Below are 27,089 nucleotides of genomic sequence, written 5' to 3' on the forward strand. Positions count from 1 at the left end.
AGGCAGACAGATGGATGTGTACCTCCCAAGTCCCTGTCAGTGCTGTGCTCCTGCACGGTATGAATGCTCCACGTGGCCCCGCTGTAGGATTCTTCCTCAAAGGAAATACCAGATTTCCTCTGCAAGACCTCACTGTGCACAGACCACACTCAAGTCAGGCAAAAACACCATAGGGGTCTGCGTGCCTCCAGAAAAGGAGCTGGACTCAGGTTGCACAAAGGGACTTGAACACCTACAAGAAGCTCAGTACTCATCCAGCCTATTTCTTGAAATAATACTGATTTTTATCTCCAAACCATTCTTCCACAAAAGGTATTGCTCCCTTCCTCTAAGCTCCCACAACAGCACTTGCATGTGTTGAAGAAGGTCAAACATCCACTCGCTTGTTGCAGAACTATTTATTTGGATGCTGGCCAGAGGATAGAAATAACAGCTCTTCAGTCTCAAAGTAGAGGAAGTTCTGAACATTAAACAAGGCACTAAAGGTGAAACCTGAACGGGGTTTTGAACTGATCATCTGCAGAAACTGAGTGCCCAGCAGCCCAGGTCACTGAGCAAACTGCGTCTCTATGGATAAGCTGGGCTGGAGTTGAGGCAGACAATCAGAGGCAAGAGTGCAACTTAAACATATAAAGCAGAATTATTACAAGGTTGCATGGATGATCCTGGGGCAACACAACCTCTCTCCATGTGTTCCAGGAATTTTCCTCTCAGAAAAACCTGGACCATGGTACACATACAGGCTGACCTCATCCTGTCACAGTATTTTTAGACTCTGGCTCAGGGGAGAATCTGTTGATATAAACAACTGTGAGTGGCAAGCACCAGCCCTTGAAAGGGAAAATAAAATGACTGAAAGGGAAGAGACAGAGTGGATCTTTATTTCCCTTTGCAGCACCAAGAATTCTGGTCTGGCCTCTCCTTTACCAGAGGAAGGAAACATACTCTTGAAGAAGAGTACGTTCAATCAGGAGATTGACTGAGCCTGCCAGGAAAGGCCCAATCCAGCAGCACTGCACAGAAAGTAATGGGGACAAGTTTATCAAAGCGTCCCTTCTCCCCTCATCCACCTTCCCCATACTCTCCAACACTAGTTTCAGGTCAAAGTGTCCACATAAAAGCTCTTGGATCCCAGCATTCCCAAAGGAGCAGAAGCATCAGGGCAGTCCGAGCCAACCAGCAGAGCTCCCACACTCCCTCCATCACTGGGAGGCCAAGGATGTTATTTCTCTTCCTTTGGATGCAGTTTGTTCCGTCGCTCTATTTTCTTCTGTAGTTTCCTCTTCATCTGCAGTTGCTTTCTTTCCTGCAGCGTCTGCTGGACCTTCTCACGGAATTTATTGTTTTTCTTCTTGATCTTGGCCAGCTCTGCCTTCCTTTTTTCCTCCAGATCTGGATCCTGCAATGGCAAATGGCAGGACAGTAGTGATATGCACAGGGACAGTACCAGTTCCTCACCTTTGCTAGATGTTCACCCTGCTTTCAAACCTACGGCTGAGGGGGCTGCTGAAGTCAGATACTATTCCAACACACTTTTCAATATCAGTTGTCCTTTAAGATAAAATTCACCTCCCCAAAGAGAAGGGGAGAGGCAAATGTATCACAGCAGTGAGGCAGGAGCTGTCATTTCTTTTCCATATCATAAACATTATACCAGCTACCGATCAAAACTGTTTATACAGCAGCAACTCTCACCTTCCCTTCAAGGATCATTTGTTTCCGCTTATTTATTTCTTTCTTCTCATCAAAATCCATGTACTCCAGTTCCTGTCAAAGAAAAAAAACACAGCAGTGCGATCAGTAGCCAAGCACTGAGTTGACACAGAGAAAAGCAGTCAGCAGAATCTCAGCAGCATGCACACACTTGGTAGCTTGCAGTCCTTCCCCCAGCTACCAGCATCCAGCCCAACACTCAGCAACACTAAATGCTCTGAAACGTGCACTAATAGAGCTAACTTAGGGAAGATAATGCAAACAAAACCCCCACAACCATGGCAAATATTTCAGAGCTTTCATTAGAAAAAGGAACAAAAATTTTCAATTATGTGCTCAAAAAAAAACCTGCGTATCTACAACCTGATATTAGACAACAGCAAATCTCTTCACTGCTTAAGATTTCCCATCCTCTGAGAACAAAGGAGCTTCATGTTTGCACACTTACTATTTCACACTCCCTCCTTGTAACATTCACGTGGTTAAGGATGTTAAGCACCAATTTCTCTTCCACAGAAAACTCCTGCAGCTTCAGTTCTAAATCAGGATGAGACATTTACATACATGGTTGGTTATGAAATCCAGGGGCAGATTTTTCAACTAGTAAATAACCTACACAGTTCCACTGAATAGTAAAAGATGTAGCATTTACTGGGTCTATTTCCTTAAAACAAGGATGAAGCGTATGCTCTTTTTGTTCACTTACTGATCTCCTCCTCGATAGCATGCACAAGATGGATGTCATACTGCGTCACCATTGTAATAGAGATTCCATTCCGACCTGTGTGATGAAAACATAGTGACACATGTATCCTGACAAGCAGAGAGAAAGGAAGCCCAACCCATGCCAAATTCCATCCATCTCCATGAGTCAACCCAGCACATTAAGATGACAGGATGATCCAAAGGGTCTTTATTTGCTCTGAAAAAGCAGTTAGGTATTAGTGCAGATCAGACACAAGATAAGCTATCCTCACAATCTTAAGGCACGATGCTGAGCCAGCAATCTGAGCAGACTTGGCACTGACTGAAAAGACTGTACTGCAGCTGCTGTGAAGGCTTCTCACACTCATTCAGGGCACAGCCCCAGCACTGAGATCCCAGTTTTAGACAGCTGCAGTGGTGCAGTTTGCCCCACTCACCTGCACGGGCTGTCCGGCCAACCCGGTGAATGTAGATTTTTGGCAGGCCTGGAGTGTTGTGGTTGATGACAACTTGTACAGTAGGAATGTCCAAGCCTCTGCAATGCAGGAAGAGAGAACAGAAGCTGATAATTTTAAAACATAAAAGCTAAGTTCCTGATCTTTGCTTTCTCCAAGAACCAAATATTCTCATAAACAGAGTGCTTATTAATAAGCTTAAGCTATTCTAGGACAGATTCTCATCTCATGCAGCCCTCCAACAGTCACAAAAGGGGATAACCTGCCATACGCATCATTTGATATTCTCTCCTAAACCAAGAGAACAAACTAAGCTCTGTAGAAATCACTCTCTTGCTAGAATATGCGCACCTAAGGCAGTAAAACAAGACAGGATCACAACTACATTGCATGCAAATGGGCTCCAAAACACAGCTTAGAGATATTCTGTAATGGTAATGAACAATCCTGTCCTACCTCGGTGGGCAGAGTTTAAAGCGCTCTTGTTAAACTCACCCTAATCCCTATGGTGATTCTGATGCTTTAAGAGCAGGGCTGTGGCCTTTGACAACAGAGACTGTGGATTTCTCTTACCTGGCAGCAACATCTGTAGCAATAAGAATCTTAAAGATGCTGGATTTGAACTTTGCTAAAGCTGCAAATCGTTGCCTCTGGAAAAGGAGAATCCTGGATTAGGGACACTGTGTCCCAGAGGAGCTGACCCAGATGGCTGTTTGGCTCAGGGAACCAGCTAGAAACACCCACCTCCCACACTTATCCCATCACTTACCTGTTTCATCATGGAATGTAGAGCTACAGAAGGAAAACTGAACTTTCTAAGCATCATATTCAAGATTTGACATTCCCTTAAAAGGAAAAAGAAAAAATACAATGAAAAAATCAAAATACATCAGGCAAACAGAAAGCTCCTCCCCACCATTTTCCAGCACCCATCAGCAAAAGGAAAGATGGCTGCAGGGAAGTAAAAGCAGCTTGACCTTTTAGCATATTACATTTCTGAGTGGCCCTTCAGTCCCAAGTTGCTCAAAAAAGGTGCTCTTGTACCAAATCACAGCACAGATTGAGGAAGCAAACACCAGGGTAGCTTAAAAGCAGCACAGCGCGAATTTGGGAGTCACAAAAGCACCTCTAGAGCAAAAGCCATCACTAGGAAAAATTCCACTTACTTGCAGGTTTTGGTGAAGATAATAATAGACCAGTCTTCGTGCTCATCCTGGAAGGTCTGGATTAGATGGACAAGGTATGCATCCTTGACTGCTTCGGGTACAAGCAAGTAACGCTGGTCCAGTTCATCTACTGTCCGCACCCTGTTGGGAAGGGACAGTAAATCACTAAAATCCACAGCTTTAGCAAGAGAAAGTGGAACATAAGGGATGTTAGAGACAGTAAGGAGATGAGATAATAGAGAAAAAGCAGGATGCTGCGTGTGGCAGAGCAGAGATACATACTCAGATGCAGCCTCCCAGAAGAAAGGTTTGTTCATGGCCAGGCTCTTCAGCTCATTCAGTGTATCTGTCAGCGTGGCACTGAACAACAGCGTCTGCCTGCGTGCGGGAACAGCCTCCAGAATCACCTCCAGGTCTGCAGTGAAGTCAGCACAGCCCTGCTCCAACAGCCGGTCAGCTTCATCCAATATCTAGCCACAAATAAATGAGATCTGCAAGTGTCCTTACAAAACCAAAAGCCTTAAAAAGCAGAGGGAAAAGTATTTGAAAAGAGCGGAAAACCTACCAAGAATTTGAGCTTTTTAAGGCTGAAAGTGTTGGAACTGCGAAGATGATCCGCCAACCTGCCAGGCGTCGCAATGACAACGTGGGGTTTGCGGGAGAGCTCCAGGGCTTGAACCACCATGTCTGCAGCGAGAAACACGCTGCTGTGTTACAGATTGAACCTCGTAAACATGGAATGTGCGTGGCTGGAAAACACCAGCCTTACAGAGGAAGGTCATGGAGACATGAAGAGTCATTCTGCTCCCCCCCCAGCCACAGAATCACAGAATTGTAGGGGTTGGAAGGGACCTCTAGAGATCATCGAGTCCAACCCCCCTGCCAAAGCAGGTTCCCTACACCATATCACACAGGAAGGCATCCAGGCAGGTCTATCTCCAGAGAAGGAGACTCCACCACCTCCCCGTGCAGCCTGTTCCAGTGCTCCGTCACCCTCACTGTAAAGAAGTTCTTCCGCACATTCATGCACAACTTCCTATGCTGTACTTTCATCCCATTAACCCTAGTCCTGTCCCCACACACTACTGAAAAGAGACCAGCCTCACCACTATGGCTCCCACACCTCAGGTATTTATAAACCTGGATCAAGTCCCCTCTCAGCCTTCTTTTCTCAAGGCTAAACAGACCCAGTTCCCTAAGTCTCTCCTCACAGGGGAGATGCTCCTTCACCATCTTTGTATCCCTCTGCTGGACTCTTTCCCAGAGATCCCTTTCTTTTGTTGTACTGAGGAGCCCAGAACCGGACACATCCCACTCTGTGTTGTCTCACTCACCCAGGCCGCCCACCACCACGCAATCCTTCAATCCCAGCGGTTTCCCCAGCACACGGAACTGCTCAGCGATCTGGTAGGCCAGCTCCCTGCGGGGTAGGGCAGCGCTAAGCGGGGATACACCATCAGGGGACCCCCCCTATGGGTTCCTCCGTACCTGGTGGGCGTCAGAACGAGGCAGAAGATGCCGTAGGGATCCTCGGACAACACCTGCAGCACCGGCAGCACGAAGGCCGCTGTCTTCCCGCTACCCGTCTTAGCGCAGCCGAGGCAGTCGCGGCCTACACGGGAGACCCCCCCCAAAGTAAAGAACGTGAGCGATGGCGGATAATAGAGAACTGCAAGGAAGGGAGAACAAGAGACCAGGCTCACCCTGCAGTATGGGCGGGATACAGGCGGCCTGCACGGCCGTCGGGCGGCTCAGCCCCATCTGCCGCGCCTGCTCCACCAGCCACGGGGCCAAACCCAGCTCCCGGAACGCCGCCATCTTGCTCCTTCCTTAACACCACTGACTTCCGGCCTCCTTCGCGTTCTCATTGGCTGCCTCCCGCTTCCGTCGCCGTAGTGACGTAACATGTTTCTCGCGTGGCTATTGGCTGGAGCTGACATCTTCATGGACATGGCGGCTCCCGGCAGCCCTCGGGGTTCAGCTACTTCCGGAGAGACGTGTCCGGAGCGGCAAAATGGCGGCCGGGCCGGGGTCGGGTCCAGCTGGTCAGAGCGGGGAGGGGGACGAGCTGTTCGACGTGAAGAACAGCTTCTACATCGGGGCCTACCAGGCCGCCATCAACGAGGCACAGCGGATCAAGGTGGGGGTATCGAACGGGGTTAAACCCATGTTGGGTTTAGGAGGTTCCTGGGTTTAGTGCCCAGGTTCCTTAATGGAGCTGTTGTTTCTTCTTCTCCTTCCAGCCATCGAACCCCGAGAAGGAAACAGAGAGGGATGTGTTCTTGTTCAGGTCCTACATTGCACAGGTGGGTCGGATTTACAGCAGCACGATGTGACTGTAGGGCTCAGGTAGGGCAGGGTATGAACCTGAGCTCAATGCGACACAACCGAGTAATAAACACAACTGAGTAATAAATACTAGAGAAGCAGGAAACAGGTGCTGGAATTAAGAATAAAGGGAGGTTAAAAGGTGGTAGTTAAAGGTAGTTTGTAGAAAGAAGCAAAGGAAACTTAAAGAGTTTATGGAAACAAGGAAAGGAAACTTAAAGGTGGTTTATAGAAACAAGGAAAGGAAACTTAAAGGTGGTTTGTAGAAATGAATAAAGGGGACTTAAAGGTGGTTTGTAGAAGTAAGAAAAGGAAACTTAAAGGTGGCTTATAGAAAGAAGTAAAGGAAACTTAAAGGTAGTTTATAGAAATAAAGGAAACTTAAAGGTAACAAGTAAAGGAAACAAGGGGCCTGGGAGAGCAGGGAGGATGCAGGTAAGGAGTGAGACCTCATGGACGACATCAGGCAAGGAGGAGAACAGGTAATGTAAATACCAGAAGAGGAGTTGCATCCCCCTGATAAGAACAAGAGGGAGTCTGTGTGCTAAAGAACTATTGAATATAGATCAGAATTCTGAACTATTGACTATGTATTAGAATTCTGAGAAATCATTGACTATGTATTAGATGTACCTATATCTGTGTCATGATTTTACAAGTCGGGGTGCAAGTTTGGTGGAGCTATCCCCCTTGCACCCAGTGCTGGAATAAACGTCCCTGCTTTATAACCCATCTCTGGATTATAGAGTTTGATTCTGCAAGTCACTAGGTTTTCTGCTTTACCTTTAACAGAGAAAGTATGGGGTTGTGCTGGATGAAATTAAAGCCAATGCCAGTCCTGAGCTCCAGGCTGTGCGGATGTTTGCAGAATATCTTTCAAATGAGAGTCAAAGGTAAGTCTGAAAATGAGTTTGTTTCACAAAGAACGAGTTTCTAAGTGAAGAGTTCATAGAAATATGGTTTTTATAATGTCTGGCTTTGGTTTTGCCACAAAAAAGTAGGTTTTCTGATAGCGAGGCATTTTAAACACTTCTATTCCCTCACCCACACTGTTGCAGGGATGCAATTGTTGCTGATTTGGACAAAAAAATGGCAAAAAGTGTCGATGTGACCAATACCACTTTCTTGCTGATGGCTGCTTCAATCTATTTCCATGACAAAAATCCTGATGCAGCTCTACGTACTCTACATCAAGGGGAAAGTTTGGAATGGTAAGTATAACTCGATCTGGCCTCTCTGCGGTGTGTGTTAGCAAAGTCTCGCTCATGTAGGGAGAGGTGTAATAGAAATGCCCAGGATCTGGCTTGTCTCTGAAAAGCCTTGAAACCATTGAGAAACTCTTGAGAGGTTTCCCTTTCAAGTAGTGATGGATGTGGTGCTCAGTCTGCAGTATAAAATCTATTGCTCCCTTGTGAAACTTAAGAATCTGATTTATTGATCTGTGTGGATTCAGAATTGCTGAAGTGAGTACTATGGCTGTACACCAGGAGGGCAGCTGGGAGCTTCCCTGCTTTGAGTCCTGCTGTGAGCTCTGCTGGCTTTGTTGGCTGCCTGTATAGATAGCCCTGGCATGAGTAGTGTATCTGTGCTAAGCACAAGGAGTGATAAAACTCGTCATTATTACAATTGATTTGCTTTTATTCATTGCAGCACGGCGATGATGATCCAGATTCTTCTGAAGCTTGACAGGCTTGATCTGGCTCGGTGAGTAAGCTTGTCTGTGTCACTTTATTTCTGAATAGTGAGCATAAAGGGGTTTGAATCTCTAGGCCTGGATTTCTTCCTTTCCTTACAGAAGTAAAACAAGGAGCTCTTCCACAGCTTGTCTCAGTGAAACATTAGGAGGTAATTATGCCTCCTTACTAGTTTGCTATGGTTGTTTTTCTGTTGAGGTGAAAGAGCTTGAGAAAGGAAACTTCAACCTTCTGTCTGCATCTTAGAGGACTAAGACAGGCCTTGTTTTCCTTTTACACAACTCCCACTTTTGCATCCACAGCAAGGAACTGAAGAAGATGCAGGAGCAAGATGAAGATGCGACCCTCACTCAGCTGGCTACTGCCTGGGTGAACCTGGCTGTAGTGAGTATCCCTGGCCTACGATATCTGAGAAACAGCATTCAGACAAGACTCTGTGCTTAGTTTGTGATGGCCTTTTACCAAGTTACCACCATCTCATTAAACTTGTTCTTTTGGTGCCTGCAACTGGTTGGCAAGAAATTGTATTGTAATGAAGAGTTTCAGATCAGCCAAAAACACGTGTTGTCTGTTAAGTCCAGATGTCAGGTGTTTGAAACCAGTCTCCTAAGATTCAGTAAACTCCAAGGTATGCGTGCAGTAACCTGTTACAACAGTAACAGTAACCTGGGGCTGAGTTTTCCTTAAGATCTTATTTTCCTCTAGGGAAACATTCATCCTCTAATCAGTGCAAGCTGCTGCATCTGAAACCTTTCTAAAGCAGGAATGTTTTGAAAAGCCAGGTGTCTGTACCTGGGTTTAATTGTAAGATCTCATTTCATAGTCTTTTATTACGTTGTAATGTTCTTCCAAACATTAAGTCGGTGTTCTGAAGTGGTTCTTTTGAAATGTTTCTTGATCTTTTGATCATTTAAGTGCTTCTTAATATTTAATATTTTTGCATTCCTTTCATCTGTAGTCTTACAGTGATCTCTCAGAGGAGACTCTGTGAATGACAATAGCTCATTTTATAACCCTTCAAATTAACTTCTTGGCCCCTTTCTTTAGCCACAAAAACAGAATACAGCCTTCTTAGCAATACACAGTGAAACTGCATGCTTGTGTCCTTTTGCAGGGTGGTGAGAAGTTACAGGACGCCTATTACATCTTCCAAGAGATGGCAGACAAATGCTCCTCCACCCTCCTCCTGCTTAATGGGCAGGCAGCCTGCTATATGGCTCAGGGCAAGTGGGATGATGCAGAGGGGGTACTTCAAGAGGCACTGGACAAGGTACTTAATGGTTTTGCCTGGCAAATTGGCTTGAATCTAACTATCTCTTACGCATAGAGGCTATAACAGCAAGGAATTTCATTATGCTTTATGAAAATGTCCCTAAGAGTGGTTGCTATTAACATCTGCCTTCTACTCTACCTGTTCTATTAAAGTGAGCTACGGGCTCGTCAGTTGTTCTTGCACAGCAGTGCCAGGTGTTACACTTATTGTGTTAGGGATAAGTCACAAAGACAGGTGATTGTTTTTCTTTCCAGGATAGTGGCCATCCTGAGACCTTGATCAACTTTGTTGTCCTGTCACAACACCTGGGCAAACCACCAGAGGTGAGGCTTATTTTATGGTACTCAAGAAGCAGATCAGGCTGCTCTGCCTGGGGGCAGGTTGTGTGTTCCTACTGTGCCTGATAACGTTTGGGTTTTGCAGTCTTGTGTTCTCACTGGGATTGGTGTTAAGAAAATAAAATAGATTTGGAGTTTTGGGGTGCGGGGTGGTATTCAGTATTCAATAAAGTCTGTCTGTAGACAGGGGTATGTACTTCAGAGGAAAACCTGGGGTGGAGAAAGAGATCTCCCAAGTTCTGAGCTTGATTTTCTCCTTTTGTTGAATCTGCTATTGAAGGTCTTACTGATTTAAATGGGGCTGCTAACATTGAGGGTGCTGAAGAAATCAGCTCTTAGCTCATTGAGAACGAAGTCATAGAAGTATCGGTTTAAACTTTTTTGGCTTTTCTTGGTGTTATTTCAGTATTTAAATCTCCCTTTTTCATCCCATCAGGTTACAAATCGTTATTTGTCACAGTTGAAGGATGCACATAAAAACCATCCGTTCATAAAGGAGTATCAGGCAAAGGTACTTGTTATTTTGCGATATGAAACTGAGTTTATAATGACTTACAGCAACAAGAGGATGGGGCAGAGGGATTTGTTACTAGTAAGCATGTCTATGGTTCTGAAAGGGTCGGCCCATGTTCCTTCTCCAGCATCTAACCACTGCCAGCAATGTTTCTAGCCCTTGTGAGATGCATTGGGAAATGATCAACATCCAGATTGAGTATCTATACGACATATATAGATGAAGTATACCCTGAATTTGGTGGCATCTGGAAAGAAATGCTTTGAGGTCCATCTAACCCAGATTACAGACTTGTTTGTTAGGTTGAGACACTGCTTAAATAGAGAAAATCTTCTGGATGAGAAAGAATGGAGGGGATGGGCAGAGGAAGATAACAGGGAAGGGAGAATGAAATCATAGAGAACTGATGTGGACAGTTTGCTTTTTAGAATTCATTTTGCCCTGGTTGATAGAACTCTATAGCTGAGAGTTACTGCAAGTTTTATGACATTTTTCAGTAATGTTTGAAATTAGTTCATTATATTTTTGTTTCTGGTTTGAAGGAGAATGACTTTGACCGACTGGCCATGCAATATGCCCCCAGCGCCTGAGGAGAGGGGAACAGAGCTGCTCTATGGTACCTGGGAAGTGGGGTTGTTATTCAGATCCTTTCTGGTCACATGGAAAAATGGCCTTTGCAAGTTGGGTCTGGTGTAACTCACTGTGGCAGGGTCTTGCAATGCAGGAGAGCGTTGCTAAGTCTGTATATAACGTGTAGCTACTTGAACTTGGTAGCTAAAAAGCCTGTGTTGTGGCTTTCTTGGGGTTTCAACTGTTTAAAATACGAATCAAGTTTGCAACACTGTACCTTAAACATTCCTAATAAAGCCTTTTCTGGATCTGTGTGCCCCTTAATTTACATTCTGAAATGTAAATTAGTAAACAGAAGTGATTCTGTTCTGAGCCATGTCATGTACTGAGGATGTTATACCTATGGGGGCAGAGTGTGAAGGTTCACTTCAAGTATCAGACTTGGGTTGGTGGATGAATCCTGAGTCCTGGCTGTTCTTTCAGTCTGATAATGACTCCATTTAGGTTAACGTCCTCCGGAAGAAGGATGCACAGCTGTAGGGGTTACTGCTGGGGAGAGGGAAAGCTTCCCCAGAATAGAAATAATCCAATTGTAACAGGCTCAGCCCTGATCTTAAGTTGATAAATGCAACATCTCGTGTCCTGGAGCCAGGAAAGCATTAGAGCTTTCTCTTAACAAAGTACATCCTGCAATACATGCAGAAGTCTATTTATCCCCAGTCATTCCTGAGAAACGTGATGGTCGTTGCACCTGACGTGTAATGGAACATAATAGAGCACCGTGTGATGATGCCTTGGACTCCCGTGCAGCATTTCAGGCTGCTCTTTGTGTTGGTTGGTTGTGTTGTGTCAGAGATACGAAGATCCCATCTGGATCCCTCAGCGGGGCCTCCTGAGCTCTAATATTTGATTTCTCTTTTGAATTTATCTTTTGGGAAGCGTTTTTGGGGGGGAGGCAGAAGAGGGGGTTTATACTACACTGTAAATGTGTCCAACTGGCATTTCCTTTGTGCCCACCTCGCTGTGATCGCTCTGAAAGAGCTCGTTGTCTCTTTCCTTGGCTTGTTTAGCGAGCAGCTCTTTTCAATGAGGGGTTATTCGTGGTCCAGTCTTGGATGAATGTTTCCTTTGTGGAGCTGTCTGAGGGAGATGTGAAAGGGGCTTGTGTGCTCAGGGCAGCCATTACCCACTTGATGGGCCATGATAAATTGACTTAAAAAACGTAAACAATAAAAGCAAGTGCCATAGTAGGAGCCAGCGCTGTCAGTGTGAGAATAGGAGGGGGGGGATGTGTTGGTCAGAGCTCTGAGAAGAACGAGTTTGTGTTTTCTCTTTGCTGCCCCAGACCAATTAGAGAAGTTGAAATGACTCTGCTGGAATGGCTGTGGGCAAAGCAATGACTTTTAGATTGCTTCAAACTCATCGCTTTACATAGAGTTCCATAGATGGGTTTTCTATTTATGAGCGATTATTTGTCTGTTTCTGGTTAGTAGGGAGTATTTCTGCTGCACTCAGGTTGTCATTGAGGTGCATTAGGCACCAATTGCTGCTCGGTGGCTGATGCAGAACGCGTTGCTCTGAGGTTCCTCAGCAAGGAGAGACTTTGTGTCAGCATTTCACATCGATTGCTTTTAATTGTGAGCTCCTTGATGATTTCTATGTTCTATGATCCAGCTGGAATGCAGGCTGCCCATGTTGGGTATCTCAAAGGGCTGTTATAAGGGCTGGGTATGAGGTTTGTGTTTCTCCAGGTCCATCTCGTTATCCCAAAGCCTTTAGTCCCGTGGTTTAACTCCTGCACCTGCTGTAACTCTAATGGGGTGGTGGAAACACCTGCTTTCTTTGCACTGTAAGGAGAGGATAAAGCTTCCTGGTGTGTCAAGGTGGAACAAGGAGAAGCATGGAGACTTGTTTGCAATAATGAATGGATGTTCAGGATGCTGAAGGTGGAGGGCTCTGCTGGATGCTGTTGCCAGGTGCTGGGGTTGCTGATGGTGGCTGATGTCCATCTGCAGGGCTCAGCTGCTCCCATTGCCCTGTCACAAGGTGCCAAATGACAAGGTGCCAAATGACATCCCGATGTTTGCGGGCGGTTCTTTGCCGTCGGGGCTCATCCTAAAACACAGCGATCGCATCGCTTACAGATCCCAACGTAGCTTCATTCATTCATTCATCTCCCATCTCCAGGCCCGTCGTGAGCCGGCTCCTCTAATTAACAAGCACCGGACGGGCCGGGGGGCGGCTCCAGGACCCGGTAACGGCGGCTGGAGGGGGGGGGCTGGGCCGGCCCGCCCCATCGCAGCTCATGCGCGGTGCCGCTGTTCACGGCTGGGCCATGGGCGAGCGGCGCTGAGCGCCATGCGGGGCTACGAGCCCATGCCCGGCTACGGGCAGCTGCTGCACCGCGGTTATGGCAGCCTGGCCGCCGCAGTGCGGGGCTGCTCGGATTGCGGCTGGGAGCTGTCGAGGAGAACGTGGGCTGAGAACGCGAACCTGCGTTGGGGAGAGGTGCTGCTGTGCGGGCTGTGCGCGCTGGGATGGACCGTGCTGCGCCGCGCCGCCGCACGACGCGTGTTTCGGGTCAGTACCGGGGGCTGCGGTTCCGTGGGGAGCTCGGTCCGGCGGCTGCATTGAGATAAAGCCCCGTGGGATCGTTGCTTTTCTCGCTGCGGTTGAATCCTCATTGCGCAGAGCAGCCGGTCCTCCATCCCCCCCCCCACCCCGCGCGGCTCCATCCCGAGCTCATTCTAATTCTCCGCGTTCTAATTCTGCGGAGCCCGAGTGGATCGTTATATAGGGAAAAATAGGGACAAATCCCCTGTGTGCCCCGAGGGGGGCATTGAATGAGCGGAACCACCCCGGACAGCATCCTGCATCCCCTGGGCTGGGGGTCCCGTTGCTTTATCCCTATTCCCTGTGCACTGGGGTCGGGTTGGGGGCTGGGGGTTATTTTTTGCAGGTGCCCTGACGGCTCAGGCTGTGCAGGGGGAAGGACACGGCCACATTTCTCAGCATCAGCTGCGGTTTGCATGAAAAATGTCCTTCCCAGCTTCCCTTCCCTGGTGGTGGTGGGGATGGCTGCGTGCTGCAGTGCCGGGCTGACCTTCAGAACATTGGGGATGCTTCCATCCAGCCTCTTCCATCCAACCTGCTCAGCCACCGGGTGGGTTTGCAGCCCATCATCCCCTCCCTGTTAGTGCGGTGTTTTGTAAGGAACTGAATGAACGGGACTTCCCTGAGGGTGAAGAACAATCCCGATTGATTTTGGTTGTTATTATTTCGCTGCAAAAGGCATCCGTAATGAAATGAACCCTGTGCTTCATTATGATGGCTCGGTCCCAGCAGGAGCAATTTCTTCTTCTTTGCCTTCCCAGTGAGGTGCTGTGTGCTCTGCGGTGCCATCCCTGCAGCCTTGAGATGATTGGAACAACAGAATTAAGGTGGTGGGTCAGGTGGGAGTGCTCAGCTCTCAGCTGTGCTCTCATCTCCCCATTGAGCAGTGATGGGAGCTCAGGGCTCCTTGTGTCTATATGGGCAGATTAAGGAGAGCTACCTTGCATCATGTAATGAGGCTATCAGGACTTATGTTGCTGAGGCCCCCTTTGCTTTTCAGAGTTGATTTTACTTATCCATTTAGAACTGGAGCTTGACCTTGTGCAAAGTTCCAGTCCAAGGCCTACGGAGCCATTGGAAGCTGCTGGTTAGGCAGGGTGTCAGTGCTGATGGCTGGCTTTCTGTGCAGGGCTGTTTCCCCTTGTTCCCTGCAGCCCTGTCTGGGATGCATGAGGTGCTTAGGAGCTCTGGGCTGAGCAAGGCTGGAGGTAACGACAGGTCTGCTGTAACAAATGGGATGTATTCCCTTTGTGCTCCAGTTTTTCCTTGTAAAAGGCTCAGCTTTACAGAGCGAGTGTGAGAATAAAGCTCTTGGAGCTGTGCAATCCGCTGGGTGCCCTGGGAGGACACTTGGCAGCGTGCAGCAATGCTGAGGTATTGTTCCCAGGGAGAAGTGGGTCATGTTTGTAATTGCAGAGGAGCAAGGAAGGTTCATCAGAGCCACTTCTTGCGTGTGCTGCAGGGGTGAGCGGGTGTGTGATAGCATCAGTTTCCTCCCAGCAGACAGGTGGAGGGGTGGCAGCAGTGAGAGACAATTGTGTTTGCTTTTAATGGAAGAACTTGAAGCATTTCTCTGTTTGTTCTGCTGGACTCGCTATGGGAGAAGCTGGACATTGTGGCCTTGGGCAGATGTATGAGATGGGTTTGTGCTGTGTGTGTTCTATATGGGCAGCGGGGCATTCAGCAAGAGGCTTCCTCCAAGTCAATGAGAAAGGAAAACCCTCTTGTTTAACTCTGGGGGAGGAAACTTCTCCCACGTTCAGGACTTTGCCTCCCAGTGCAGACTCAGAGCATCCTTCCTCCTTTTGAATGCCTTCACTTTCCTGCCAGAACTGAAATACAGTTCTAAAACTCGATGCACTCTGTAGAATGCTACTTTCCTGCTTATAAATAATAGATCTTTGCTGCTTAGGTTGTAACTCTGTGTGTCTGCAGAGGAAGTGACTCTCACCGTGAGACCTTGAAGCCTGAACCGTGCGTTGCACCTCGCTTTGCTCCGCTGTGAAACCAGAGCCTTAAAGCCTCTTCCTGTGCTGTTTGCATTGCCCTGCTTTGCTTGGTGGGAGCAGGAGGGCAGCACTTGGGTTTCTCCCCACAGCAGCGTTGAACCTTTGTCACAAAACCGTTGCTTTGAAGACGTGGTGGAGTTTCTATGGGTGATGGGAGGGCAGGATCTGAGAGCTGGATTAAAAAGCAGCGACCTGAGCATCACTGTGTGAGCTGAGCATCCTGCAGGGCAGCTGAGCCCAGCAGCACCCAGTCCAAATGTGTTCTGTTCTCAATGAAAGCTCCATTCTGCCTGTGAATCTGGTGGCTCTCAGGTCCCCCCTGGCTGTAATGGCAGTGATTAATGCCTCCTGGTTTGGGCCCAGACACTGCAGATAATGGCCAACTTGCTGCCTCACTGTCAATAATGTGTAGGACTTTGCAGTGTCTTCTGCGAGGAAAAGTATTGAGCATGTTGTAAAATGGCTCTGGAAAACAGAATTTCAAGGTAAGTGCTACCATGTAGTCCCAGCACTGATGTGGAAGCTGGAAGGCAATGCTCCCTATTCTTCCTTTTAGTGATTTATGTTATTTATCTCCATTTTACAGTATTGTCAAGACTTGTATTTTTTTTTTCCAAGCCCAGAAACAGGGCATGTGAATGGAAGGAAATGAGCAGAACCCAGAGCAACCCCTGCTGCTGGCTCTTCTTCACCCACCTCCCCGGCTCATCCCGCTGTGCTCTGCTCAGCATCTGAAGCACAAACCGTGGCAGCTCAAGGGGGGGGGGAAGCCACAACAATGGGCCTTTTCTTCACCCCGGGAGCGAAGCTGCAGGTCTCAGAGCGGGGGCTGCCCTCCCTTGTGCTGCTGTGTCAGCACTCAGGCATGAGAAGGTTATTCAGCCCCCGTTTGGCAGCTGCGTTGGGTCTCCAGAGGGGGGGGTGTCTGCTGTTGCTTTTCTCTCCATGGGGGAAAGAGCTCTCACCCACTGCTGTGCTCTTTCCCAGCCCCCCCCCAGGTTATGCCAGGCAGCGTGTGGGAGCTGGCACAGCCCTCCCACCCTGTTTCCCGTTAATTTGACGAGTGAATCAGAAGGTTCTTGTGAAGGTTTGTGGGGGAGTATCGTGGAGGAGGGAGGAAGAGCTGGTCGCCCTTTAAGAGCAGCCCCGTTACATCACTTGCCAAGAGCTTTGGGCTCCTTTCAGCCAGAGCCAGATCCACGGCTCCCACAGCAGCACCGGTTGCCTTTAGCAACAAGCATCTCCGTGCTATTGCCATGGCAATGACAGCTGGGTAGTGGAAGGGCATCTCCTGCCTTGCACATCTCACACCTCACCTGCCCTAAGGACAGCTTTGATGCTCTGTTACCATCTCTGCCAATGGCCCAGGCATCCAGAAATGGATTTCCCAGTGGGATGTGCCACGAGTGATGGTCCTTATCGTCAACTCAGCCTGCCTGGAATAGAAATGTAGCAGCCTTCAGCCTTTCCAGGTGGGGAATTGAGGTGCAGAGATGCAGCTGAGTGATTTGGCTGGTGATTAACAGCACCCCCATTGCAACAGGGTTGTGGGGTTGAGCCCTGTGTCCTAAATCCAGTCCCTAATGAAGGGTGCAAGAGTGGTAAAGGTCTGCCATAGCAAAGCATTGAGCTGCTTCTCTGCTCCACTTTATGGAGATACAAATAATTGATGCTTTCTGGGCTCAGGACTTTCTGTCTCTGCATTATTCATTCACCCTTCAAGCTTCCTTCTCTTTTTCCTGCCGTGACTCCTGCTGGAAGAAGCTTTGGCAGCAGTGATGTTCTCAGCCACGCTGTGAATGCAGGATGCACCGGGGAGGCCGGAGCTGCCCCTCTTTGGCTGCAGGGGTTGTGGGCAGCTCTTGGCGGAGCATTTGTGGGGCTGCTGCTGCTTCCAGGTTGGAATTTCCCAGCTCAAAGCTCAGAACAAAGCACTTGTAGTCTGAGAGTGGAGTCCTTTGAAAACCTGACACAGAGAGGGGCTAAAAGCCAGGCGAGCCTCTGCATGGGGACAGCTGGAGCCTTAATATAGCCCTTGAGCATCAAGGAGCCAAACACAGGCTGCAGAAAGTGCTGACCTGGGGCAGGGTATGGTTACTTTGCAAGCATTTTATTTTCATCTCGGGTCTTATCTCTCCCAGTGGAGCTCTCCTCTTCCCCCCCCGGGGCCTCGGGGTGTGTTATCTCTGTTTCTGGAGTGACAGTTCCTGCTGGATGTTGTGATGCTCTGCTGCAGCCGGGTGGAGGCTGCTGGGGCTGGTAGGGCCCTGTCAGCCTCGTGATTAGAAGCAGAGATGGTGTCTGGTGTTGCTCAGCTGCCACTGAGGGAAAACATCAGTGCTGAGAGCCATAGCTGAGCTGAGGGTGCGCTCACTCATCCTGCAGAACACACATGATCTGAGCTGGGGCAGCCAACGCTGTCCTTTGTTTTACTCCTGGGGAGCTGAACTGTTTAATGCTGTGATTTCAGAGCAGTCCCTGGCCTCTCTTGCTGTTGCAAAGCAGTGAGTATCAGAGGAGCGATGCTCTCATCATCCTCAGCATCGTGGGGAACTCGACGTGAGAAAGTTTCATTCTTAATAGACTGAGCGATCCACTGAGCTGCTCATCCTCCCCTTCATCACTTTGGCCTTATTTGGGGAGGCTTCACCTCCTGTCTCTGAGTCCTGACCAGCAGGAGGGGTGCTGCAAACCACAGGTCAGCTAGAAGAGCTGCTGGGGATGTGGGTGAGCCTGGGGTGATGGAGCAGGAGGAGCAATGCCCCAGTCCTACATACATTACATGCAGGGTTGCTCCCCACAGTGCTGGCTGTGCAAGAGGGTTTTGTGACCCCACTGGCTGAAAAGCAGCAGCAGCTGCATTCAGGACTCAGCAAAACCATCACTTCCTCACTTGAAAGGTTCTTTTCTGGGACCTGGCAGCTCTGCAAAGCCCAAATGCGTAGGGTGGTATTGTTAGAGCTTCCTCAACTGGATTTCCTTATGCAGATGGGACTTGATTTTATTACAGTTGTATTGATTCTGTTCTGCAACAGCAAGCTGTGGTCAGCCTTGCTCCTGGAGCTGGGGTGATGGAGTGATGCCCAGACCCTGGGATGTATGCTGTGGATTTCCTCCTCCTCTGCTATAGGCTCTTGCTTTTGCAGCTTTCCAACATGGCCAAGGCTGAGTGCATGAATCTCCAACATTGTATTAGGCTCCTTCTAAAGCCTAAAGCTGTATAGAAGCCCAAAAGAATGAGGCTCATGTCCTTGGTTTGTGCACAGTGTTGGAGGCCCTTAGGGATGCTGGGTTCCACGTGGTGACATTTCTCCCTTCTCCTTGCAGCCCTTCGGTGAGTGGTGCAAACTGCAGCCAAAAGATGCTGCCAAGATGCCTGAGAGTGCCTGGAAGCTGCTTTTCTACACAATATCCTGGTCCTATGGCTTCTACCTGCTCTTCTGCACTGAATACCCCTTCTTCTACGACCCGCCGTCTGTCTTTTATGGTACAGTAAGAGTGAGGGAGAAGAGGGTGTGGATTAGGATGTCCAGGTTGATAGGAAACCTGAATTGAATGGGGGAATTGGAGTTGGTGGGAGAGAAATTCTCAGACCAAGCCCCCCAACATTCACTTTTCTGTGATGGTTTTAGTGCAGAGCAGACTGTCTCTGTTGCTTTGTTACAGAGAGGGTGTCACCTAGTGGCTGCTGCAGACAGCAGGGTCTGGGATGGGTCTTTGGGTCTGGGATGGGTCTTTGGGTCTGGGATACGTCTTTGGGTCTGGGACACCTTTGGCTATGGAGGAAAGAGGGGTTGAGGAATTAGAGTAGGAAGGAAGTAAATTAAGGCTTCTGCCCTAAGGGGGAACGGGTCTGATGCCAAAGGAGTCTGGCAGCCAGGATGGCTGGGTCGTCTTCCAGCATTTACCTCCTTTTCATCTGGGAAGTCCTGAGTGGAAGCTGAGCACAGCTGAGTGCTGACAGGCACCCGGGGCAGCTCTGGCTGCTGCTGGATCCTCACTGTTAGCATTCCTGTCTCTCTGATGCTGATGAAAGCTCTGTGCTCCTGGCTCTGGCTTCACCCTGAGTGTCTCTATCCCATTTTAGACTGGAAGAAGGGCATGGATGTGCCCACGGACATCGCTATCGCCTACCTGTTGCAGTGCAGCTTCTATGGACACTCCATTTACGCCACCGCCTACATGGACACATGGCGCAAGGACTCTGTTGTCATGCTGCTCCACCACGTGGTCGCTCTGACCCTCATAGCCTTCTCCTATGTGTTCAGGTGAGAGCCTCGGCTGTCATTCTGTCCCCCTGTGCTGTACCTGTGCCAGCCTTGGGCAGTGTGCATTAAGGCTGTGGCCTTTCTGTGCTCTCATTCATCTCATGAACATGTACTGGGGGACTCGCCCCATGTTATTCTTCCTACAGCTTACCCTGTTCTCCCACAGCAATCCCAGAGCTAACAAACCATTGCATAGTGCCAGACCTGCCCTGCAATATGCTGCCACACTTTGCCTTTCCAGGCCTTATCCTGCATTATTCACAGAGCCCATCTGCTTACAGCATGGTGGGCAGTGTGTGCTAACACAGACCCGGTGGTCCAAATCTCCCTCCCTCCCTGTTCCCCTTTCCTGTAGGTACCACAACGTGGGCATCCTCGTGCTCTTCCTGCATGATATTAATGACGTGCAGCTGGAATTCACTAAGCTCAATGTCTACTTCAAGCACCGGGGGGGTGTCTATCACCGGCTCAACGACGTCATCTCCAACATTGGCTGCCTCACCTTCAGTGTCAGCTGGTGAGTCTGTCTGTCTATAACCCAGCCCTGATCCCATTTCCAGCTATCCTTGCCAGCTTTTGCAACCCCCCCGGGGTACAGCCTGCTGGGTGTGTGTGCATGGGAACCAGTTGTTGCTATAAACTGTTTGGGAAGAGGTTCCCGCAGAGCTTGACCCCATGCTGGGCTTGGAATCCTTCTGTAGTCACTTTGCCGTCTGTCACCACAGAAGTGCCTGTGAAATTTCTCTTGCAGCATGACAAATGACCCCAGGGGAGGAGGAACTGTTCCCATTTTCCCACTCGTTTGGTTTTAGCATTAATAAACATTATTTTCTGGTGGGTTTTTATTTAGGGGGGGGGGGGGGAGAAGAAGCAAGTGGGACGTGGGCCTGTCCCAGATTCCAGCCCTGCTGCTCCTCTAGGGGGAAAGGCAGGAGGGAAAGATGAAGAGCAGAGATAGATAGATAAATGACTCACGGGTTGATGCTCCTGGAGCATCCCCTTGTCTCCTTCCTCCTTCTCTGCAGGCTGCTCTGAAAAGCAGAGGTGGCAACAGGAATGATCGATACGAGGGGGAGGAGAGCAAGGAAGGCTTTGACTCATAAATAAGGGCTGCACAGAACTAAGCAAACCTTCCAGCTATTAGACTCTGCTGTTCCCCCATCCAGCTGAGAAAGCCTGACACTGTAGGATTGCCTTTACTCTGAGAAAGCCATTGCTCAGGCCTGTCTTTAGTGCTCAGCCAATAGTCATAGTGCCCTCACTAATGTACCTGCTCACAGGGTGCCTGTGTGAAGTCCTAGAACCAGGCCTTTAAACCCAAATCCGATGCCGGGGGCAGGGGCTGCCATCTGCAAGAGGAATTGACAAGGGAGGCTGTGCTGGAGGAAGCTGCTCTGGGGCCATTAATCCCATCCTGCTCCCTCTGCCCTGGCAGGTTCTGGTTCCGTCTCTACTGGTTTCCCCTCAAGGTGCTCTACGCCACTTGCTACTCCAGCCTCCAGTCAGTTCCTAACATCCCCTTCTACTTCTTCTTCAATGCTCTGCTCCTTGTCCTCACTCTACTGGTTTCTGGTGAGTAGGGGAAGCTCAGCAACCCCTACGCTGCCTCTCCTGCCTCAGCTGCTGCTGTGTAATGCCTGCTGCCTGCCTCCCCGGGGCAGCTATGGGAGCTGCAGGTGTGGGGGGGGGTTGAGTGGGAAGGGAGGAGGGCAACTTGTGCCCCCAGGGGGCCCCTTGGTGCTGGAACTTTGAATGTTGTCTCTCACCTTGGGGATCCGTGGGAAGGGATTGTAACAGGCTGTCATTGCCTGGGGGGTCCTTGGCAATGGGGCAGGTGGGGATGTGATTACAGGCACCTCCTGAGGGTCTGGGGGAGGGGTGGAGCTGTGCCATGGGCTGGGCTGGGTGGTAACCAAATGCATTGTGTGGTGGTGATGAAATCAGTTAATGGCATTTGTAGGAATGCTCATCCCAAGGCTTTGGCCACCCCTATGGGAGCTGCAGAGGAATGCCCCCGTGCAGCAAATGGGAGCTAGTTGGGTTGGGTGGAACAGCTCTGAGTCTGGAGGTGATGGCTGACGTTGTCTCTCCCTCTGCAGTACATCGTCCTGTTTGTGGCCAAGGTGCTGATGGGGCAGGTGCATGAGGTGAATGACGTGCGTGAGTATGATGTGGAGGACAGCAAGAAAACCACTGCAACCAAGAAGAAAGAGAGTGGGCTCCAGCTGCCTGATGCTCTGAAAGAAGGGTGCGTGGGCAGGTGGTGACATGGGCAGCTCCTCTGGGGTGGGAGAAGGGAAGATCATGGAGCAGCATTCAGAGCATCCACCATTGAATCCTCACCTTTCCCTTCCCCTCCTCACCAGGCAGAACTGGCTCTATGTGTTCTATTGCTCCTCGAGCAGCATCTGCTGTTCATGTGGGGCACAAAGTCAGGTGAGATGCTGGATCCCACAGAGCAGGTCTGACTGACAGGGGACCGGTCTCAAACTGCCTTAATGAGCCTATTATGGCAGGTCTGACCTCAGCAATGATCTGTGAGAGCAAAGGAGGGAGAGTCAGTGCAGAGGCCAAAGCTCATTGTCTGCTGTGCTCTCATTCACAGGATGCACCTGAAGAACGGACTTGTGAAAGACAAGCGGCTGTAAGTGTGTGGATGCTGCAGCCTGGCTGGATCTGGGGACTGACCCAGATCAGGACCCTACGCTCAATCCCAGCAAATGAAAGGCACAAGAAGAACTTAATCCCCAACACCCCCTTCACCCCCTGCCTGGAGCCGGGGAAGAGATGCCACTGATGGAACAGGGCCCTGCCAGGCCTTGCCTGTGAGCAGGCTTCACCTGATGCTGTGTACTTTCTGTAGCCCGTACATGCTGGTTCAGTTGAGAGGCAGTGGCTTTGCTGGGCCAGGTAGGATTTGGAGCTGGCTTTAGGTCCCCTGGTGTTTCCTCTCTCACTCCATTCCTCAGCTATTCCCAGTTCCTTTGTGATTCCTTCTGTTGTTTGCATTGTCCCCTCCCCTTTGCTCTACTTTGGCAGCACCAAGGGGTCCTCTGACACAGCCTCAAGCTGGGGAGGGGGACGTCCTCTCCTCCATTGGCACTGCAGTATCGGGCATGGGGAACCCAAAGCCAGCTCTGCCCCCGATGCCAGCAGGCAGCAGAGAGGGGAAGCAGTGCACTTCTGGGCCTTGCTGACCTGGAGGGGTCTGTAACTCAGAGATATCTGTGTGTCTCTGGAGGCTGTAGCATGCAGCACAGTTGCCATGTGCAGGTCTTCCTGGAAACCCAGCCCTAGAGCATTATTCCTGCCCATGTTGAGGGCCAGGACATCTCATTTGCTTAAAAAGCCCGTTTAAGAGCCATCTCCAGCCTCTTGCCCAGCAGTGTCTGCTTGCTTGAGTGAAGAGCAACCAACCTCTGCTCCCTGTGCTGGTTTTCCAGGCAACACCAACCCAAGCCTGGTGTGGTCTGGGAGCTGGGCTGGGTCATCCACCTCATTGCTGTGAAACCCTAAAACTGGGGCTGACCCAGCACAGAGCTCCCCCCATCCCAAGGCAGCGGTTGGATGCCGGATGCATCCATTCCGAGCATCAGAGGTTGGTTAATTGTATTATTTTTTATTATCTTATTTTTGTACTGTTTGATCTCTTGACATTGATTTGACTCCAGGGCTGCCCACGTGAGCCTCAGGGAAAGTTACAGGGTAAATTGAAAGCAAAATGTGGCTTTGGCTTGATGGAAACTGCAAGACAGTGGCAGGATGCATCACCTTGTGATCTGCCAGCAGGGCTGCAGAGGGCTCTATCTGTGTGCTTTGGTTTCTTGGCTTTGGAGTGCTGGGTGCTGGCACTGATTGAGTTGCAGTTTATGTGCTGTGGGGGGGGACCCTGTGTGGGAAGTGGGTGCTGATTGCTGTCTGCACACCTGGGCTGTAGGAGGATGGTGTGAAGTGGGAGCTGAAGGGCAGAGTTTGAAGATGGAGGTGAATGGCCTTTGGAGTGAGAAGTGTCAAACGTTGTGACTGGCAGCGTTGTCACTGCCAGGAACTTCTTGTTGGACCTCAATGATATGGAGATGCAGAAGGGATGGGAGCTCTGAGCTGCTGTCCTGCCACAGCTTCAAAGGGTTAACAGGCCCCGAGGAAAGGAGGGGGGGGTCTGTTCACACCCTCTGCCCAATCCTGGGAATCCCTGTGTGCTAATTGAGCACTAACGAGATCAAAGGCTCCCATCAGGCAATCATCACCCCCTGGCCCTGACTTCAGTGCAGCTGGGAGTGGGTCCCCTGCACAGAGCTGCTCTTTGTCTGTGGGTAAGAAAGCAGAGAGATGTGGTGGCCTCTCCCCGTGCGTGTCAGCTTTGGAGCTGGCCTTGCCTGGGCTCTCCTTACTGTGAGTCTGGGGATGGATTTAAGCCTGCAGGAAAGTTTGCTGTTAAAATCCCTGGGTCTGAGCGTGAAGCCCAGCCCCAAAGTCCCCATTCCGGTGCCATCCGTGCTCTGGAGGATCTTCCAGAAGAGAAAAAGCCCTTCTGCAACAAACAGAGACCCGATGGATGGTTGTAGGGTGGAGGAGTTTAACGTCCCTGGGAACATCATCCGTGTCTTCGCTGACCAAGGTACAGAAATGCTGCTGTTTTGGGTCCTGCCTTTTGAAATGCCCTTTGTGGTCTGAGCTGGGAATGGCTGGGGGAGGACAGGGCAGCAGGCAGAACTGGTTTCTAAGACCAGTCCTGGCTGTGTATGGTCTGATCTATGGGCACGTTGTAGGTAATGATGTTAGAGCTTAGAGTGGGGGCAGATGCTCAGCTGTCCGCCTGGGTCCTGACCCCCTTCTCCTTCTGGTCTTCCTGCCTTGGGCTGCTCACACAGCACAGCTGGCTCCTGGGTGAGGGGTTTCTCTGAGGTGTTCTGTTATATGGGATCTGCTTTGTCAGTGCTGTCCACATCTCAAGGCACTATTAAGTTCTGTGGAGCTCAGGTTTCCAGTGGAAATCCAGGGCTGGCTTCTGCATGCAGCCTGTCAGTTCAGTTTGCTGCTATATCTGTCCTCCTTTCCCTCCATCCCCATAACAACATCCCTGTCCTGGGGGAGACCTTGACAGTTTTCTGTGGTGCCAATGGCCCCATCCCATTGGGGGTCTCATCTTGATCCAGCAGCTGTGGGTCTGTTGAGCTGCCTGTCTCTGCTCTGCCCATCTTCCTCTTGCTGTATAGCCAGGAGTTTGATTGAATACTGGGAGGCTGATCCTGCTCCCCATAACGAGGTTCAGACACCACCACCTCTATCTCTTCTTCTCCATCAGGCCACTTCATTCACAGCACGCAGCCCCATCCGCTGCTGTGTCTGCAGAAGCGTCTGTACTTTAACCTCTCAGTGCTGGATGAAGGTGAGCGCCTGACCATGGCTCAGCTGGAGATCAAATTCAGCCACAACTCGTACCACAGCCCCGGCCATGGGGAGGGCTTTGAGCTGAGGCTGTATCACAGCCGCCAGGTGCCACTGAAGGGGACGCCCTCCCTGGAGCGAGGGAAGCTGCTGGTGGAGCAGTCCTTCATCCCCCTGCATCGGTCTCTGCTCTTCAACCTGAGCGATGTGGCAAAGGAGTGGACAACTCACAGCAGGAACCTGGGCTTGATTTTGGAGATAGCAGTGAGTGGGGACAGAACTGCATCAGTGAGCACCGGGTCACGGAGCCTCTGTGCTGGCATTGATTCTTTTGTGGATACCTCTCTGCTGGTGGTGACCCTCATCCCAGAGCAGTGCGGGGTCTCCAGGAGGAGGAGGAGTGCTTACAACGTCCCCATCACACCGAGCAACCTCTGCAAGCCCCGGCGCCTTTATATCAGCTTCAGTGACGTTGGATGGGAGAACTGGATCATCGCCCCACAGGGTTATATGGCCAACTACTGCCTGGGAGAGTGCCCCTTCCCCCTGACTGCTGAGCTCAACAGCACCAACCACGCCATCCTGCAGACCATGGTGCACTCGCTGGACCCCGAGGGGACACCCCAGCCCTGCTGCGTCCCCGTCAGGCTGTCCCCCATCTCCATCCTGTATTACGACAACAGCGACAACGTGGTGCTGAGGCACTACGAGGACATGGTGGTGGATGAGTGTGGCTGCAGATAGTGGATGTTGGGTATGTGTTGTGGGGTCCCAGTTTGGCACGCTGAATGATTGATGGAATAAATCCAAGTGTGATAAATGCCCTCCGTGCTGGTGCTTAGGGAGCTTCGCAGTGGGGCAGGGACTGTCAGAGCTCCATTCTGTGCTGCATGAAGGATCTGGGAGGAGGATGCATGAAGGGATGGTGATGGCGGTGGTTTAGTGGCAGTGCTCTGCAGGTGGGGACGGGGTTATGATCAGCTCTGACCCTGGGTGCTGCTCAGCCATCCAATGTAGGTGGCAGCAGCACCAGGCTGGGAATCCCATCCCCATTCTATGCCTGGCAAAGCAGCTGCTGGTGCTGCTGGTGGCCTCGTGGCGGAGCTGCTGCCAGGCTGCGTGTCCTTCAGCTCTTTGCAGCTTAGGCAGCACAAAATGAGATGACCCATTTGGCAGCGCTGCTCTGTGTGCATTTTGATCCCCCCCTGAAGTCCCACCGCTGCAGCTCAGTGCTAATTTACCTCGTTGAGCAAAGCAATGAGTGCTGGAGCCACGTGGCACCGTGCAGCAGTAGCTTTGCACAGTGTTACAGCCCTCATTAATAACGTGTATATGCATTTGGGGGTTAGTTTGGGTTGGTTTGTTGTTTATTTTTACAAGGACAGCTGTGCAGCTGTTGGCTGCAGTCCTCAGTCCATTACAGTGCTGGGTGCTGAGCCCCCACCCTTCCAACATTGGCTTTCCTGGCACTGCTGCAGCTTTGCTGTATTTGGGGGTAGGGGGACAGACAAGGCAGCTGAGTTAACTTGAATTCCTTTAGACATATGAGCCTGTTTCCATCCTTATTTGTGTACCTGCTTCATGTTGTCTCTGAGATCTAATGAAGTTGGGCCTCCAAGGCAGCACTGAGGGTTGAAATAGCTGCAGCCCTGCTCTGCCGCCATACCTGAACCACACATGGGTTGAGAACAGCCCTTAGTTTGGTAGCACTCACCTTCAGCTCCCCCCCACCCAATGGTCACCCCTAACATAGCACAGTGAAAGCAGCATCCGCCACCTGAAGGTGTTAAGAGCTTCAGGTAGGACGTAACCCAGCAGGAAACCCCTTTCTTTCTGAATTAAAACAGGAGGGATTTCAGATCCGCCCCCTTTCCTTTGCTGGATGCAGAGCTCAGGTAGTGGAGCTGAGCACAGCTGAGCACCCACCCAGGAGCTGCATTTGCTTCCATGCATCCACTCTGCCCTCCACCCCCCTCCCCACTTTTGTACCAGTCTGTGTTTAAAAGAAGGAATAAACTTGAAGTTTCTACTATGATTCCCAGTGGTCTCATCATT

At 50.1% G+C, this 27,089-nt stretch overlaps 4 protein-coding genes across 4 annotated transcripts; 3 read left to right on the forward strand and 1 right to left on the reverse strand.

The window, feature by feature from the left end:
• Positions 1–383: 383 nt before the first annotated feature.
• DDX49 (DEAD-box helicase 49) lies at positions 384–5,894 on the reverse strand. The gene is made up of 13 exons (XM_015886111.2): positions 5,743–5,894; positions 5,528–5,651; positions 5,374–5,459; positions 4,605–4,726; positions 4,322–4,509; positions 4,040–4,180; positions 3,643–3,718; positions 3,447–3,523; positions 2,856–2,953; positions 2,420–2,494; positions 2,162–2,250; positions 1,696–1,767; positions 384–1,399 (listed from the first exon to the last, which is right to left on the reverse strand). Exons 1-13 carry the CDS (start codon positions 5,855–5,857, stop codon positions 1,223–1,225), a joined length of 1,440 nt encoding a protein of 479 aa, XP_015741597.1. The 5' UTR covers positions 5,858–5,894; the 3' UTR covers positions 384–1,222.
• A 119-nt stretch (positions 5,895–6,013) lies between these two features.
• On the forward strand, positions 6,014–11,080 carry COPE (COPI coat complex subunit epsilon). The gene is made up of 10 exons (XM_015886119.2): positions 6,014–6,179; positions 6,283–6,345; positions 7,160–7,260; positions 7,426–7,578; positions 8,018–8,071; positions 8,364–8,445; positions 9,176–9,331; positions 9,589–9,657; positions 10,109–10,183; positions 10,729–11,080. The coding sequence occupies exons 1-10, from the start codon at positions 6,054–6,056 to the stop codon at positions 10,774–10,776; spliced, it is 927 nt and encodes a 308-aa protein (XP_015741605.1). The 5' UTR covers positions 6,014–6,053; the 3' UTR covers positions 10,777–11,080.
• Positions 11,081–13,044: 1,964 nt separating this feature from the next.
• On the forward strand, positions 13,045–22,358 carry CERS1 (ceramide synthase 1). Its single transcript, XM_015886112.2, is given in 8 exon segments — positions 13,045–13,336; positions 18,706–18,865; positions 19,466–19,646; positions 20,002–20,163; positions 21,082–21,204; positions 21,206–21,218; positions 21,746–21,894; positions 22,252–22,358. Coding segments are annotated over 8 exon segments (1,053 nt in total). The 5' UTR covers positions 13,045–13,114; the 3' UTR covers positions 22,295–22,358.
• Positions 22,359–22,488: 130 nt separating this feature from the next.
• On the forward strand, positions 22,489–27,066 carry GDF1 (growth differentiation factor 1). Its single transcript, XM_015886115.2, has 2 exons — positions 22,489–24,264; positions 24,952–27,066. The coding sequence occupies exons 1-2, from the start codon at positions 23,976–23,978 to the stop codon at positions 25,776–25,778; spliced, it is 1,116 nt and encodes a 371-aa protein (XP_015741601.1). The 5' UTR covers positions 22,489–23,975; the 3' UTR covers positions 25,779–27,066.
• Positions 27,067–27,089: the final 23 nt, after the last annotated feature.

Source organism: Coturnix japonica, chromosome 28 (genome assembly GCF_001577835.2).
Source record: "Coturnix japonica isolate 7356 chromosome 28, Coturnix japonica 2.1, whole genome shotgun sequence".
Classification (NCBI taxonomy): domain Eukaryota; kingdom Metazoa; phylum Chordata; class Aves; order Galliformes; family Phasianidae; genus Coturnix; species Coturnix japonica.

Bases quoted from the DNA above. Each gene is read 5' to 3' on its own strand.
- COPE (XM_015886119.2), top strand. From the start codon at position 6,054: ATGGCGGCCGGGCCGGGGTCGGGTCCAGCTGGTCAGAGCGGGGAGGGG. The intron at 7,261-7,425 runs GTAAGTCTGAAA...ACACTGTTGCAG, and splicing joins CTTTCAAATGAGAGTCAAAG to GGATGCAATTGTTGCTGATT. The intron at 10,184-10,728 runs GTACTTGTTATT...TCTGGTTTGAAG, and splicing joins TAAAGGAGTATCAGGCAAAG to GAGAATGACTTTGACCGACT.
- DDX49 (XM_015886111.2), bottom strand. From the start codon at position 5,857: ATGGCGGCGTTCCGGGAGCTGGGTTTGGCCCCGTGGCTGGTGGAGCAG. The intron at 2,251-2,419 runs GTAAGTGAACAA...ATCCTGATTTAG, and splicing joins TGCTATCGAGGAGGAGATCA to AACTGAAGCTGCAGGAGTTT. The intron at 1,400-1,695 runs GTGAGAGTTGCT...TTGCCATTGCAG, and splicing joins AAATGATCCTTGAAGGGAAG to GATCCAGATCTGGAGGAAAA.
- GDF1 (XM_015886115.2), top strand. From the start codon at position 23,976: ATGTGGTGGCCTCTCCCCGTGCGTGTCAGCTTTGGAGCTGGCCTTGCC. The intron at 24,265-24,951 runs GTACAGAAATGC...CTTCTCCATCAG, and splicing joins CCGTGTCTTCGCTGACCAAG to GCCACTTCATTCACAGCACG.